Source organism: Echinops telfairi, unplaced genomic scaffold, assembly GCF_000313985.2.
Source record: "Echinops telfairi isolate 266 unplaced genomic scaffold, ASM31398v2 ScPeMD7_44;HRSCAF=162, whole genome shotgun sequence".
NCBI lineage: Eukaryota > Metazoa > Chordata > Mammalia > Afrosoricida > Tenrecidae > Echinops > Echinops telfairi.
Genome location: NW_022103942.1, coordinates 1,662,122 through 1,679,138, shown reverse-complemented (window position 1 = coordinate 1,679,138; position 17,017 = coordinate 1,662,122). Strand labels below are relative to the sequence as shown.

General features: G+C 41.5%; 1 protein-coding gene across 1 annotated transcript in view; it reads right to left on the bottom strand.

Moving 5' to 3' along the window:
• BTK (Bruton tyrosine kinase) overlaps positions 1-17,017 on the bottom strand; it is a 49,477-nt gene that overhangs the window by 20,791 nt on the left and 11,669 nt on the right. The window contains exons 2-5 of the mRNA XM_004711181.2: positions 11,228-11,398; positions 10,631-10,729; positions 7,819-7,887; positions 6,030-6,111 (exon numbers count right to left, since the gene is read on the bottom strand). Of these exons, the coding sequence (XP_004711238.1) occupies positions 6,030-6,111; positions 7,819-7,887; positions 10,631-10,729; positions 11,228-11,368 (391 nt within the window). The 5' untranslated portion in view covers positions 11,369-11,398. The remainder of the gene's footprint in view (positions 1-6,029; positions 6,112-7,818; positions 7,888-10,630; positions 10,730-11,227; positions 11,399-17,017) is intronic.

Here is a 17,017-nt window from a genome sequence, read left to right as displayed (position 1 = left end):
GTAAGGATTTCGAAGAAGCCAAAAGCTTCTGGTGGTTTTTACAGGTAAATGAACAGAAATGCTTTTATATTTATTTATTTTAAAGTGCTATCTTGATGCTTTTCTAAATATGGATTAGAGATTTCTAGCGATTCTTTCCCGCCCACTCTTGACCTCACTTTTAAGCATTCTTCTGCCCCTTCAAGGGAGTGCAAATGTTTAATGGATGGTGCAAATAGTTAAACGCTCAACTAGTTGTGCAAAGGTTGGTAGTTTGAACCCATCCAGAGATGCCTCAGAAGAAAGACCTGGCAATCTACTTCCCAAAGGTCAGCCTTGAAAACCCTGTGGAGCACAGTTCTATTCTGTACCCATGATGGTATGATTCAGAATCAACTCGATGTCAACTGTTTTTGTTTTGCTTTTTTTTTTAGTTGCTTGCCTTTTTCTTCACCATTGTACTAATGGTGGGTGCTTGGAGCTGTTTGGATGGGGTGCAGACAATAAGGGGCTGCATGATCTGTAGAGAATTGAAAAGCAAAATTAAAACTGACTGAGAGTCCATCTGCCTTTTATTTTTACCATATTCTGGCAAGACTGAACAACATCAGTGATAAAGTATAGCTCCCTACTAGGGTTGATTGTTGATTCCTCTCACAGCCTCTCTTCCCTCTCCCCATCCCATGCCACCACCCTTCACCCAGAGATATGAAGACCCTCAGATCCTCTATGCCTTCTGTAAGACTGGACACTAGCAGACAACTAGAATATCTCCTTGACAACTTGTTGTTGTTAGTTGCCATTGAGTCGTTTGCAACTCACAGCAACCCTTTGTACACCAGAATGAAACACAAACACTGCCTGGTCCTGCACCATCCTCACAATTGTTCTTACTCTTGAACCCATTGTTGCAACCACTGGGACAATCCATCTTATTGAAGGTCTTCCTCTTTTTTGTTTCCCTGCTACTTAACCAAGCATGATGTCCTTCTCCAGGGACTGGTCTCTCCTGACAATATGCCCAATATATATGAGATGAAGTCTCTCCATCCTTGCCTCTAAGGAACACTCCATGACAATTAACTGTCCATAAATTATGCTACATTGATAAATAGTGATAAATTAAATCTGGTTGATATGCTAATGAGGGAATATAGAGCCTTCTCCCTTTCTCTTCCATCCTAAGCGCCAACATTCTCATTAAAAATCCTCCCTACATTCCCAAATAATGCTTGCTTCTTAAGAGTTTCCTTGGAGAGAACATCTCTTCTTTTTTTGGCAAATCCAGCTATTTAGGGTAGGATTGCCAAAACTGGGTGTCCTAGTGGGAGGACTAAGGCAGATTATTGTTTCACTAATGCATCCAGAGCCAACCTTGTTTAAGGAGCACTGATGTTTGCTGCACATGCTCTATGTGTTTGATAGGTCAGTCTCATACCCACATTTATCAGTATAACTATAATTCTGTTTCAGATAAGAATGAATCGTTCTTCCTTATGCTAGTCTTTGGCATTTCACTAAGGCTATCCTTTCCTTCTGTTTGGTGAGATTGGGTCATTTGTTTGCTCTTGAAGTTCTCTGAACAATAGGCTCTATCAGCCCTGACCAAACAAAGATTCAAGAGTGAGTGAGGAGGGATATCAGTGGGGCTGTGACAGGAAAATGTCCACTGCCACCTTCAAGAAAATGGAAGGAGAGGGGCATGGCTAAATTTCAAGGACACAATCTATGCATGCAAAGTACTATTGGGGGAAAAAGGATGACGGGTAGATATGAGGTCCAATTTTGCTAATTGAAGTATAACTTAACATGTGGTGAAACACACAGATCTAAGGTGCACAGCTGGTAACATTCGTCTACAACTGTTCAACCATCATCACTCGGACCCAGCACCTCAGTAGATCTTCTCATACCTCTTCAAAATCAAGACACCTACTGAAGTAATCAGTGTTGTGGTGTATTTCACCCAGGAGAGAGATAATCTATCAGTAGAGTGGGATTTGATGAATTCTAGGGCATCTCACCATTGGCATTGATAACACTTGGGTTAAATTGGGATGGTCAGTGACTTGTACCTAAATCTTCCAGAAACCATAGTATTTATTGTTAAGTGCCTAATTTCTATCTCATAGTATCAGGCAGGTTCAACAAGATATACACAGGTCTGGAACAACTGGGAATTAAAAAAATGCCTATAGTAAAATGCCAGGGAAAAGAAGGCAGGCAAAACCACATGAGGCCACACTACCCAACTGAAATGATGGGAGTGTTATGTTTGTTTGATTTTTATTTGTAGCCTATTGTAATTTTATTTATTCAAAGAACTTTAATAGTGCATAATCAAAACACTAAGATTATGATCTGACTAATAAACCAAGTTTATATTCTGGATATTCTTATCATTGGATATTACTCATGCCTTGAAGATAGTGAGCACCCAATAAATATTTGTTGGATTAAAGTATAACTGGCTTTGAAATTAATATTTGAAATGTAAAAGAACTACTAACTTGAACATGCTATACTTTATTTCCCCTTGTCACTCCCTCATTTAGGATTGAATTGTGTCCCCTCAAAATATGTGTGAACTTAACTAGGCCATGATTTTCAGTATTGTGTTGTTGTTTTCCAATTTTGTGATCAGATGTAATTATCCTCCATATTGTAGTATCTACACAGTATGGAGTTGTAAGTCCGATCTTCTATATGTGAATGAGGTTGGATCAGTGTGGGGTACATCTTGAGTCACAGAATTACAAGTAAGTCACACTCTTGCTTGAGTCACATCTTTTTTCTTGCAAGACAATAAAAGGAGAGAGAAGTGAGAAGATAAGAGAGGGGCCTCACCAACAAATGTACAAATGTGCTTGACACAATGGACGGTTGGATGGATTGTGATAAGAGTTGTATGAGCCCCCTAATACAATGATTTTTTTTTAAAGAGGCAGAGAGAGAAGGACCTCACTACCACTGAGAAAGAAGAGCTGTGAGTAGACCATGTCCTTTGGACCTGGGTTCCTTATGCTGAGAACCTTTTAGACCCAGAGGATTGGCTCTAAGATACATGGAGATCTCCAAAAGACACTGGGCCCACAGAGGCTGAAAGGAGACAACTACCATCTCCCAGAGCCAACAGAGAGAAAGCCTTCCCCTGGGGCAGGTGCCCTGAATTTGAAGTCCTAGCCCCTGAAAGTGTGAGAGAATAAATTTCTGCTTATTAAAATCATCCACTTGTAGTAGCTCTATGATAGCCGCACCAAATAACTAAGACAGTATCCTTAATTCCCCCTATTTCAAAACCAAGTCCTAATGGTTTATCAATGTGGATCTCAAGTTGGTGGAGGTTGTTTAATCCCTCAGAAAAACCAATCAACACAACTATTGATTGACCCTTATTTATGTACAAGACACCATAAAGACAACCAAAGAAGTACAAATAGTTTTGCCCCTTTGAAGCTTTATTTTCCACCCTCTTTGAAGCTTGTGTCCCCCCCCCCCCAGTACTTCCCTGGCTTGGAAATACCACAGTGATTAAGAGCATGGACGCCGAAGCCTGAGTTCAAAGTCTGACCCTGACACTTCCTGTTGTGCTCTTGGGGAAAACACCTGCACCTCTCTGTGCCTCCGTTTTTTCATCTGTTAAATGGGGATGATGAGATTACCTGCCTAAAAGGGTTGTTATGCAGAAAAAATGACATAATATATTCAAAGAATTTAGGATGGAAAGGAGGTTAGAATGATTGCACAGATCAAATTATGTAATCTACATCACTGAATTGTACATGTAGATATTGGTGAACTGGTGTATGCTTTGCTATGTATATTCTCAACAACAAAATGTTAAGAAAGTAACAAAAAAAGAACTTGGAAAATAACCTAATTGTAATGACAAGCCACTGCTATTAGATTGATTCCAACTCATAATGGCCCTATTTAGGGTTTCAGAGGCTGTCAATCCTACAGGAGCCAATAGCATCATCTTTGTCCTGCAGAGCTGATGGTAAGCCCAATACTTGATCCACTGCACCGCCAGGACCTCTCCTATTAAACACTATTGAAATGCTTACTTCTTTTGTAAATAGCCTCAAGGCTATTTTGCTCATTTGCATTCCAGTCTCTTCTCTCAAAACACCTCCAAGAACTGTGTGGTTCAATCTATCACCTGTTTGTGATACTTACTTCAAATGATTTTGCAACCACCCACAGATGGAATTTCTGGATTTGGTAACCAAGCAGCATAAAACTGCAATGTGATTGGGCTTTGGAGTCATACAGACAACACAGGAATGTGGTAAGAATCTGGACTCCACCACTCGCTACCCATGTGCCCTTAACCTCTTTGAGCCCTGGGTCCCTCATCTGTACAGAGGGCAATGATACCTACCTTATAAGGTTAGCATGAGGAATATAAGTTAACTAATACATTTGACGCACTTAGCATAGAGCCTGGCACAGAGTAATGCTCATTAAAAATAACCACAGCAACAATCAAACCCACTCTATTGAGTTGAGTCCTATTTATAGCGACCCTGTGTAGGGTTTTTGAGACTTGTCTTTTTGGTGGGTTCTGAACTGCCAACCTTCCACTTAATAGTCCAACGCTTACCAGACAATGTCCCAAGTGCTCTTTAAGTGCTCATGAAGCATTCATCATAATTATTATTCCCTTTACCCTGAAGTTACTGTTAGAATTAAATAAGCTAATAAATATAACGTACCTAGCTCAGAGTCTGGCACACCGTTAGAATTCAGGAAATGACCCTTCTCTCTTTTTTGCCTCACTTTCCGTTAGAAAGACTTGGTGATTCATATTTCAACTCTGTTAGACTGTCATTCAAGGGAGTGAACAAAGCTGCTATAGCCAGCCACGGAGTACCAGAATCGAAATGTTTATTAAGACAAAGGGCTGTCATGCAATAACCCAACCATGGTGTTATCAGTCTGCCATCCTTCCTGTTTCTCTAGGCAGCCTTTCCTGATGTCAACTCAACCAGTTAATCTCTCAGTCACTTGACATGTGGCTATATATACACACAAATATGTGTGCATGCATCCTGTGTTGCAAGCATTCACAGTCATGTTTATCTGAACACACACTGTATGGGCTGTGGTAAATGCTGCAACTGTGTTCAAATTCAGGTCTTCCAAAAGCTAGGAACCTGAACTAGTTCCTTGGGGAATATTTAGCCCAAACGGAGAGATGTACAGAGCTGTCTCATACAGTACATTACAGTTTTCTACACACTTTACTTAATCTGACCCTGGAGTAGGGCTGTTTTTGTGATTGTTTTGTGCTGTCAAGTCAATTCCAGCCCATAGCAACCCGATTTGACACAGAAGAGCTGCCCCATTGAGTTTCCTGGGCAGTAAGTAATCTTTACAGGAAAACATTGTCAGGTCATTTCTCCCACAGAGCATTTAGTGGGCTTGTGTCAGGAACCTTTCTGTTAGCAGCCAAGCACTGAGCCATTGTGCTGCCAACATGATCATTCCCCTCTTTCAGAATAAGAAACAGTCTCAAAGAAGCTTGTTGTCTTACTTGACAGCAGTTACCCAGCTTGTAAGTGGTAGAAGAGGACTTGAAACCAGGTTCTCGGACTCTGACTTTAAGCACTCCATGAGTCATCTATTTAACTTTTTAAAATAAGATATTTCATACTTAGGATTCTATCGATTGCTTAACCAATACCTTTACAACCGGTGTGAAGAATAGGGGTTTTTTTCTATGTGGGGATATGGCAATGCCTACAATAATAAAATTGTACTAGGGAGAGAGTGGCAAAACTGGATCATAACTCTTAATCTAGTGCCTGACCTTTATATAGTGAAATACTTACCAACTGAATTATTAGTATCTAGGCAAAATGCCCCTCCTTACCACTTCTCTTTCTCTCCCTTTTCTCCTTCCCTTCTCATTCTTTCTTCGCTCTCTCCCGTTCCCCCATCTTCTGTCCTCTATTCCTTTCTCTGGCTTTTCTTCCTTTCATTTGATGTCCTTCCTTCCTTCCCTCTTTGTTTGGAAACTACTTTATATCCCAAATACTTCTCACCATTTTTGAGCTGGTGAATCCAACGCTTCCTCAGGTCTTCAGTTGGGGAGAAGACATAGAGAGGTCCTTCATCATAAACGACCTGGGGCAATGGACACACCGACTTCAGCAGTTAGGTTTCAAGTGAAAGAAGAAAGACTTTGAAAGAACTACAAAGCTACAATATTGTGGACTCATCATGGGAAACGATGAAAGGCAGCAGCAAAGCTGGGGTCACATGAACTATCAGAAGAAATCTGGAACAATTCACATGCAGGGATCTAGGGCTTAGAGCCTCTTCACTTTTTGGAGGCCTGCTCCTGGGTCCTCTTCCTAAGGGCACAAACTTGACAATGCTGCTTTCGGCCCTTGATAGAGACAAGATTTTTGTTTCTTCAGCAAAGGACATTTATGTTATGATTAAACTGAGTTGCCAATGAAGAGAATTGAAGAATCTATATAACTTAAGTTTTGAGAATTTACATATGTATTCAAAACAAGCCAGATTTACTATATATAGATTAGTCATGGAAAATATGGAGCTAATTTTTAATTTGTGGCTAATTTTCCTCCATTTTGCGTAGTGTCTTCCCATCACCAGCATTAGCTGAAATAACCTAAGCTTGGAACCACGAATTTACTGCAAAAAGGATCAAGTATATTAAGCATTCTCATCAAATCAACCTAGCAGTCAGTATATTCTGAACACCTACCATATATATCATGCTAGGTGCTGTGGAGGTATATGAAAAATACATAAGATATTGTTCCAAACCTTACAGAATTCATAGATATCATACAGTGGATTCTAAAATATACATTAATTTTGGTTTGATACAATTTCGTATTATAAAATATACATTAATGTTGGATTATCTGCTGTTTAGCATTATCCACTGGTCCAGTTAAATATAATCTGTTGAAAGACAATGGCGGACCAATCATGTCTAAAGCATTCCTCCTTCACAGGCTTTGCAAACTGTCAGGCAGTCAGGGACATTAACAAGATCCTTTTAGATTTTTCTTTTTGCTTGTTAGTCATGCTGTGCTCATAAATCCATGACAGAAAGCCCCCTCCCCTGAGACTTTCCACTTCCTTTTCTGGCTTTCGCTGTTGCAAAGGCTGCTTGTTAATGACACGTGGGCTACAGAGTGCTCAGGACATACTCCCACAACCATCGAGTTGCTCAGGACATAATCAAGCCTAATTGAAGATTAAATGTTAAGCTCTTGTTCTTCTTTAGGGCTTACACTGCATCTACCAAGCTGATACCAAAGTGACTTTTCAGTCAATCCAGACTAGACTAGAATTTAGGCTCATGTGTAAGTCGAATACACTTTCCCCGTACCAAACTTCCTAGTATCACTCCTTCCCTCCCCTGTTCTGCCTTTTCAGCCCACATAACCACCATTAGACAGATAGGCAGAACCAGAAGGAAGTGAAATGCTCACTCAACGAACGGAGCATCTTTCTCAATGCAGATACCATAGCAAAGACATAAAGTGCTAGTATTAAAGTTATTAAGAATATTTTTTGAAGTGTGGGCACTAAATGACACGCTATATTAGGTTTAGGGAAAAGGAAAGAAAAGGAAGGAGGGAAGGAAGGAAGGTAAGGGGGAGGGAGGGAGAAAGGAAGAAAGAAAAGCACACATTCTCAGCTCATCCCAATCTCATTTCTCAGTCCAGTTTCCCAATTCACCTAATCTCTGTTTACTAGGACCCAGTAACCTTCTCTCTGCTCTATATAACATCTTTAATAATTACCTTACAGGTTCCCTTGGAGAGGTGGTGGGAGTAAATGACTCACCTGGAAAGGGTAAGGGAACCTTTCAATGATTGAAATCTGTTCCATTTCACTGGACTCTTCGCCCCTTCTCTGTAATGGAAGAAAAAAAACACAGCTAGCATGGCTACTGGTTGTTTAAGGAACATTTGGGGGATTTCCTCTGGAACTGCGAGTCCTTTGCAAAGGCAATAGAAGGCCTCCCTAGGAAATCATTAACCACCACATTTGTCAGGGTGGGTGGGAAGGATTAGGTAGCTATTTCTCTCCATTGCCAACTCATAGGGATCATATAGGACAGAGTAGAATTGCTCTTTTTAGTTTCTTAGGCTATATATCTTTTGGGGGGCAGAAAGCCTCATCTTCCTCCTACCAAGTGAGTAGTGGTTTCGAACTGCTGACCTTTTGATTAATAGCCCAATGTGTAACCACTGTGTCACCAAGGCTCACATCATGTGCCAAAGTAAATTCCAGATGGATTCAAGAGCTTACTATAAAACAAACAAATAAATAATAAAGAGCTTACTATTAAAAAAATGAAACTATGAATAACATCAAAATAGGTGTCTATACAATCTTTATATAATGCTAAAGGTTAGAATTATTAAGAAAAAAGATGAACTAATTTGATGACACATACATTCAAAACCCCAGTATAGCTAGAAACCTTACAGAGTCCAAAGATAAGTGAAAATCTTAAAAAATACTTTGAACATACATTACAGTTAAAGAATTGAATTGTTGATATAGCAGAACCTCTTAGATGACTAGGAATAAGGCAACCTTCTCAAAGAAAAATAGGTAAAAAATTAGAAGGCAAATTACAAGTTAAAAACATAAATGATCAGTAGATAAACAAATTTTCAACCTTACTAGTAATTCTTAAAAATACAATTGGTTGGCAATGAAACACCATTTTATTGGCTGTCAAAATAACTAATATTGAAGATCAATTATAACATCAAATATTGGAAAGAATATGGAGAACTAGATACTAACATACAAAAAGCTAATAGAAGTATAAGAAATTCAAATTATCCTTCTAGAAAATGAAATAGAATAAAAAGATAAAACTAGCCAGGGTGTACTAGCTGGCCACAGGAACCACAGCCTCCACTAGCCTGAGACTACTACCAACCACTCTGATAGGCAAGGCAATCGACTGACCTGGTCAGAATAGGAAAATTTAGAACAAAAGATAAAACCATAAAAAGGACTGGAGTTACTGGTCTGACAGACATGTGGAACCTCTGAGACGATGGCCTTAAGACGCCCTTCAAACCTGGAACCAAACCCACTCCTGGAGGTCACCTCTCAGCCAAACAATAGACAGAGCGATAGAGTGAATGGTAACACTGCTGATAAACATGCTTCTCACAACTATCAACCATATGACACCAAATGGGCAGCATTTGCTCAAAACCCAAGCTCAGAATGGAGGAAAGATGTGGTAAATGGAAACAGGCCACCCACAGTGGGAGTGAGAGAGTACCGCTGAGGGGATTGCAAGTACTGTCACAAAACAGAATGCATATGCATTGGTAACTGGGAAACCAATTTGCTCTGGAAGCCTTCATGCACACCACAATCAAATGCTCAAGTAATAATAATATTGAAGGTGCACAGAATCCATAAGGAGAGCAAAATTCCATTTCTAGGAATTTATTATGAGGAAAAGAATATGAACACTACACAGGATGTTCCTCTCAACGTAGTTTATAATGTCTACTAATTGGAAACAGCCTCGATGTGTAAGTAGTAGGAGAGTGGGGAAATAAATTATAATACATCCATCAAAAGGAACCTATATAGTCATTAACATTGGGTTATTAAGCAGTATTGTCATGGGGGAAAAGTTTACTATATGGTGTTAAACTGACAAATTAGGTTACAAAGCAAGCTCTGGAGCATGATTCGAAGTTTGAAACATAGACCATATCTGTAAGCATGAGTGTTGGCGTATGTATGAATTGAGTCTGTGCATTTATTAGTAGAGGAAAGCATCTGTCAGTCTAGACACCGAAATGTTACTAGTTGTGTTAGCTGAGTGGTGGGATTGTGAATGCTTTTTCACTTTCTTTCCTGTTTTTAAAACATCTTCTAGACTTTCTACAGTAAGTATTACTCTTGGAGTCCAGGAGTCTTGGTGGCACAATGGTGGAGTGCTCAGCTGCTAATTGAAAGGTTGAAAGTTCAAATCTGCCCAATTGTTTCTCTGAAGAGAGATCTGACAATCTGCTCCCCCAAAGAACACAGCCTAGACAACCCCATGGGGTAGTGTTACGGTGTCACATGGGATTGTTATGTGTCAGAATAGACTCAAATGGCACCCAGGAACAACAAGAGCATTCTTGTAATGGAGGAAAAATAATAAATGTTTTGTTTTGTTTTTAAATCAACTCAAAGGTCAGGGATACTGTGCCTTTGAGAAGCTCAACGGAAACAAGAGGAGAATGAACAGTGAGATCATCAAAGACTCTCCTAGTCTCAATTCCTTAGAATTGCGGCATTCAGACCACTCGAGCCCTACATTTTCTCCTGGTAACTGAGGGAGTAACACTAACCATCTCAGATCAGTTGGAAAACTTCGTTTGTCATCATTTGAAAGTTGGTGTTATAAGGTTTTCTGATTAAGTGCCATGCTCAACCTCTGGTGGCAAGATACTGAGACTCAGTAAAAGCAGTGCGTGGTAGACTAGAGAGTGAAGCAGGTCCCAAGGGTGTTCTATTGTGCCCTCCATTGAACTGGCTGGTTGACAGGAGTCACATGTTGCAAATTTCCAAAGCCAATCTCTCTCCAGCTCTGCACCCTTTCTCTTTCTCAATGGTTTCTTACCGGAATCTGTCTTTCAGGGGGAGGGTTTTTTTCAGGAACCACTGTTTCAACGCAGGTGATCTTCTCAACATCTATTGAACCCTTCTTACTGCCTCTTCTCTGAGAACGAATGAGGAAGAAAATGGAAAGTGATTGAGTGATTAAGCAACCAGATGGTTCTATTTTATTATGTAATCATTCCGCAGAGTAGGTAGGATGATACTCACACTCTATATCAGGATCTGTCATTTTGGAGAAGACAAAAACCCCATAACTTTCAGATCTAGCAATCTAACTGTCTTTGACTATCTGATGGGGGACAAATAGTATAGAAAAGTACATGATAGCGTGCGTGTGTTTATCATAAGAACTAAGGAAGCAATTTCTAACCCTTAGATTTCATCCTCCAGTGAGTGTAGTTTAACGAGGGATTACCAAGCACTAGACTCTAGGTTAAGGTCCCCTCCCTGACTTCTTAACAACTCTGAAGTTTTGTCCCAGCTTAGCAGTAGCTAGGAATGTACATAGGTTCATCCCACTTCCCTCTTTCTACCTTCTCCTCAAGGAAGCTCTAAGAGCGGTCTATGAAACTCGGGGTTGCAGGACAGAGAAACTTACCCCACGTTCAAAGTCATACTCATAGTAGGAGAGCTTCTGGACAGTCAAGAGAAAGAGGCGCTTCTTAAAGTTTAAAGGTGAGGTTTTCTTTTTCTGCTGGGATCGCTTCAGGAAGATGCTCTCCAGGATCACTGTAGCCATAGCTGCTGCTTTCAGGAGCTCACTTGTGTGCTGTTGATAATGAAAGTTCCTGAGGACACAGGGCATTAATCCTCATCCCTCCTGGTTCCACCTCAACCTCGCCACCTGCTTTCAAATGGAACAGAAATGTGCAATGCTAACAAAGAGCCTTCTGCCCATGTTGGCATCCTCCTTCCACAGCTCCATCTCTGGCAACTTTCAGATATGATGGATGCGCTTTGAATTGGGGCGATTGGTCCTACATTGTGAGGTCATTCGAACTTGGTCTTGGTCCCGTTCCCTCTAACGTTAATATCTCACATACCATACAGTACAATGATCAAAGCAAGAAAATGAACGCACTGATGACAAATGATATGGACCTGTGTGTTTAGTAGTGCCTATGAGCAGCTTTACAATACCAGTTACTATTTAGTTGACAAGGAGCCCTGGTAGCATGGTGGGTTATATGTTGAGCCACTAGCCACAAAGTCAGCAGTTCTAACCCACCAGTTTCTCCATGGGAGAAATATGAGGTTTTCTACGCTCATGAAGATGTATAGTCTCGGAAATCCATGGAGGCAGCGCTATCCTGTCCTGTAGGGTTGCTATGAGTCAGAATTAACTCGATGGAGTCAATTGAGTTGATTGAGTTGACTCTGACTCCTGATGAGTCCATGTGCATTAGAGTAGATTTGTGTCCCATAGGATTTTCCGTAGCTATGACCTGTCAGAAAAAGCTCTTCTTCCCTGGAGCCTCTAGGTAGGTTCAAACTTCCAGTTAGCAGCCAAGCTTCTTAACCGTTAGTACCACCCAAGGACGCCATCTTTACATTAACCAGCCTTTTATGCTACTTGTAAGTAGAATCTGTGAGCAGCAAGAGCCCCTGTGCAGCTGTTGACCCTGCTCTCCCCAGAAGGGACCATTGCAGGTGTCAGAACTCCACTGAGGCAGCTATTGGACTTTCAGTTCCCACTTTCCTAGACAGTGAATTTCATTGTTCAAACAATGTCCCATTGGGGTCTGTCACCAAGGGGTCTCATAAGGATATGGAGGCTGCACCTGCAATCATGGACTATATACTAACTGCCACCCAACCGATTTTGCCCAGCACCCACTGAGCTCCAAAGGAGGAAAGCTTTAGTGTAAAGTTGCAAAGAAAAAAGGGGGGAGGTAGGGGACAGGAGAGGGTTTCTGTTTTGTTTGGAGCCTTAACACTTGTTTGTTTTTTCATGTGGGCCTGGATTAGTTTGCTTAGGCAGCATCAGGCAAAGGTGGTGCAACAGTCTCACTGCTGTGGATGTCCACTCTTATCATTTAGAAAAGCCTCCGTCAGTTGTTTCGCCACTCCAAGTACACAGGACCCAAGAAAGCTTCAGTTTAGATAACTGGAACAAAGAAAGATGAGGAAAGTTGCAGAAAAAGCACCATCGGTTTGTTTCCCTCCTCGGCCTTCTTTTTTTTTACTTTGAATTTTAAAACGACAGAAAAGTTGCAGAAACAGTACAGACTTCCCATCTAGCCTTCATCCCATTTCCTCTAATGTTAACATCTCATATACCGTACAGTACAATGATCAAAGCAAGAAAAATGAACATGTGTACAATGCATAGATTGCATGGAGGGTTACAAAAGTTGGGCTGCTAAACACATAGTCAGCAGTTTGAACCTACCACTTGCTCCACAGGAGAAAGATGAGGCTTTCTGATCCTGTGAAGATGTACAGCCTCTGAAATGCACAGGGGTAGGTAGATCTACTTGGCCCTATAGGGTCACTATGAGTCAGAATTGACTGGCAGTTGGTTCAGTAGGGATTAAACTACCAATCCTACACTGGTGACAACTCCCCCACTTTGGTTTACTTCCTGTTCCCGGAACCAATCCAGAAGTCACACCAGCACTGTTTTTTATTTGTTCACACAAAGCAAAACATCGTGTCAGTTGTTCACTTGAAGTTCATGCATGATCTTGTATTACTGATTCTAAGGCTTTCATTAGAAAGATAACATGAAAAAAATCAATTAAGCCACACACATTCCAAAAATAAAGCACTTAAAATTACCAGCCCCACCACCAAGTTTTGCTAGCATTTGGGGTTATTTCCTATAGACTTAAATTTATTTTTTTAACCAAACTCCTTATGCTTTTGGTGGCCCCATGGAAGTAGAATAAATTAAATTTGGAGGTTTTTTTCTACTCATCCACCACAGATGATTACTCACACAAGGCAAACACAAGAATGGTTATTTTTGAAGCCTGAGGCTATCCACATCATTATTTTGCTCTTTCCTGTGGTGTAGAAGGTGGGGAGACAAAAATAGATTAAAGGAACACCAAGGATGTTCAGAATGATCACGTTGCCACTCCCCGCCTCTGTCTCCTTGCGGCTCCTTCGTTCTATGTTGTCTAAATGACACTTTGAGAAAAATGGGGCAAACGAGAAAACCTTTTCTCACACAATGACTCCCTCATTTAAGTGGTCTCTCATTGAAATGACAAACGGATAGAGGTAACAATCAATGGGAGTCCTCTTGAGCACTCAGATTCAGCTCAAATCCCAAGGAGGTTCCTATGAACATTAGAGGTATGCTACCTTAGGAGGAGTCTTTTAGCCAGAAATAATCCTGGGTGTGGCAAACTATTATTAACAAGCTCACAAAAGCTATTCACAAGCTTTTGGCTAAGCCAGAAAGTTGTAGGTTCAAGTCCTTCAGAGGTACCTTGGAAAAAAATGTCAGGCAATCTACTTCCAAAAAAATCACCCGTTGAAAACCATACAGAGCTCAGTTTGGTTCTGACACACGTGAGGTCTCCAGGAGTTAAAATCCACCTGAAGACAACTGTTGGGTGGTCACCAAGTCACTGTTCTCAGGAACTGCCACCTCCTTGCGATCTCTGTAATAATAGCGCAATTTCCACTGCGAGCTGCACTGAAGTACCTCTTCACAACGCAAGTTAGAGAAATCAACAACCCCAGTGACAGAAGACAACAGAAACCCTAGAGAAACTTAGTGGCGTGATCAAGTAAATCCCTATCAGAAACATCCACGCGAAGCACAGCCAGTGGTGTTTCTTTTAACAGAGGGAAATGCACGCATTTTACCTTTACGCGCGGTGCACGCTCTTGGGTGCACTCCCAGCCTCAGCCCCAGCACCTGCTTCAGTCATGGCCTCTGCGCTTATTGCCTAGAAGACATATTCTGCGGGAAGCTGCCTTTGCTCTTTTTCTTTTTGAGAAGAAATCCAGTTTGTACAAGAGAAAGTCTTCCACTCTTTCAAGTGTCTGGGTTAGGGTAGGGTTTAGCGCTGGTCTAAGTATGAGGAAGGAAGGAAGCCTATTACTAGCCCCTCTGAGCAAATTAATGAAATGGCCTTCCCGCGGCCCCCGCCCCACCCTCCGATCATTCAGCTGGATGATTACCAGGATTTCCATGGCCGGGTAAGCCCCTTCTTTGACTGATTTTCTCCCACTCCTTGTGATCCAGTCCACATACACACAGCCTGAGAACGAAGTAGTTCTTCCTCCGTCCTGACTGATCTACCCATCAGTAATGTGACAGGAGAGAAATCAGTCTTTATGGCTCCCCCACAGCTGGTGTACAATAGTTGGCTCCGAAATAGACAGGCGCTGCAGCTTCTTTGGGTCTGTGTTGTGGAAGCCCTCCTGCCCCACCCCACCCCCATCTAATTTTTTTTTAAAAAACCAGTATCAGCAGCCTAGAGTATATTTGACCACAGGAGATGCACAGACAGAGCTGGCTTTGCTCTGGGGGCGGGGAGTGGAAAAGGAAGTGACATGACTGTTATATACACACACATGCGCGTGGACACACATATGGACCACTGATCATATAGAGAAAGAGAGTGAAGGAGGAAAATGAAGAGAACGGTTCAGGCTTCTTCATTTAAAATAGAGTCCCACAGATCTGAAATTATGAATGCTTTTTCAGTTTATTTGCTAGGTTTTTTTTCTTTTTCTCTTTTTATTCCATCTTTTTTGTCTCCATTATTGTTGGTTTGCCCACCTACATAAGATAGGCATGGGAAGTAAGCCCGAGGAGAAAGCAACAGGACCGATGATTCTGGAGGGACTTGCAGGAAGGAGGAGGCAAGGGAAGAGAGTGGTGAGCAAACAACACCATAGACAGGGGAACAACTAAGGAATTAAAATCAACAGCGAGGAGAACGTTGAGATTCTAGTGGTGTTGGAGCAACAACAATCTAGCTGAGAGAAATTACTAAGAGGCAGACGAAGGGCGAGCATGATGGTGGGGCAAGAGGAAGGTAAAAGGAAACAGGAAAGATCTAGGAAGCAAAGTTATGGATAGAGGTGTAAACATAGGTGTGTACATATGTAAATATGCTAATTCATTAAAATAGAGGTATTTGTGCTTGACACAATGGATGGATGTATGGATTGTATGTACACAATGATCAACAGATAATCACACACACCCCCACAAGGGGACGAACAACATAAACTGTGGGGGAAGGGAGACCGGTCAGTGCAAATGTGAAAACAATAATTTATCATTTATCAAGGAGGGGAAGCAGGGTGGGAGGGAGGAGAGAGGGAAAAAAGGGAGGGGCTGATACCAAGGGCTCAAATAGAAAGTAAATGTCTAGAAAAGAATGATGGCAGCATATGTAGAAATATGCTTGATACAATTGAGGTGTGGATTGTAGTAAGAGCTGTAAGTGCCCCCAATAAAATGATCTTTAAAAAAATAATAAAATAGAATCCCAGGTAGGGAGGGCTAAAGCGTGCCTGACCCAAGTCATTGTATACTCAACTGCCTCTTATGCAGGTGAACGCTGGACATTGAATAAGCAAGACTGAAGAAGATTATGGTGCTGGTGGAGAACATCGAAAGCACCAGGGACTGCCAAAAGGACAAACAAATCTGTCTTGGGAGAAGTACAACCAGAGTGCTCCTTAGAGGTAAGGATGGCTAGAATTTATCTCATGAACTTTGGCCATGTTGTCAGGAGACAGCAGTCCCTGGAGGAGGACATCATGCTTGGGCAAGTGAAGGGGCAGCAGAAAATAGGAAGGCCCTCGACAGTGGCTGCAACAATGGGCTTAAGCATAGGAATCATTGTGAGGATGGCGATATTTGGTTCTGTTGTACATAGGTTCGCTATGAGTCACACTCAACTCGATGACACCTAACAAAAACAACAAAACGAACTGAAAGGTTGGTGGTTTGAACCAGCCCAAAGGCATCACCAAAGAAAATATCTGATAATCCTCCCATAAAGATGACAGCTAAGGAAATCCTGGAGCAGTGCCTGGAAGGAATGAGTCCCTGGGCCTGGGGGCTCAGGACTATAGTCTTCGAGTACATCCAAGTCAATTGGCACAAGATGGGTCACAGAGAAAATGTTCTACATCCTACTTTGATAAGTGAAGATGGGAGTCTGCAGAACTAGTGAGCAGCCAATCTAAGGAGTAACAATTGGGTTTTCCCCAACTGGAGCAAATACAAGGGAAGAAAATCAAAGACCCATGGAAAAAACTAGTCTAATAGACTAATGCAGCGGTTCTCAATCTGTGGATCTTGACCCCTTTGGGAGTAGAACGGCCCTTTCACAGGGGTCGCCCGATTCATAGCAGTAGCAAAATTACAGTTATGAAGTAGCAACAAAAATCCTTTTATGGTTGGGGG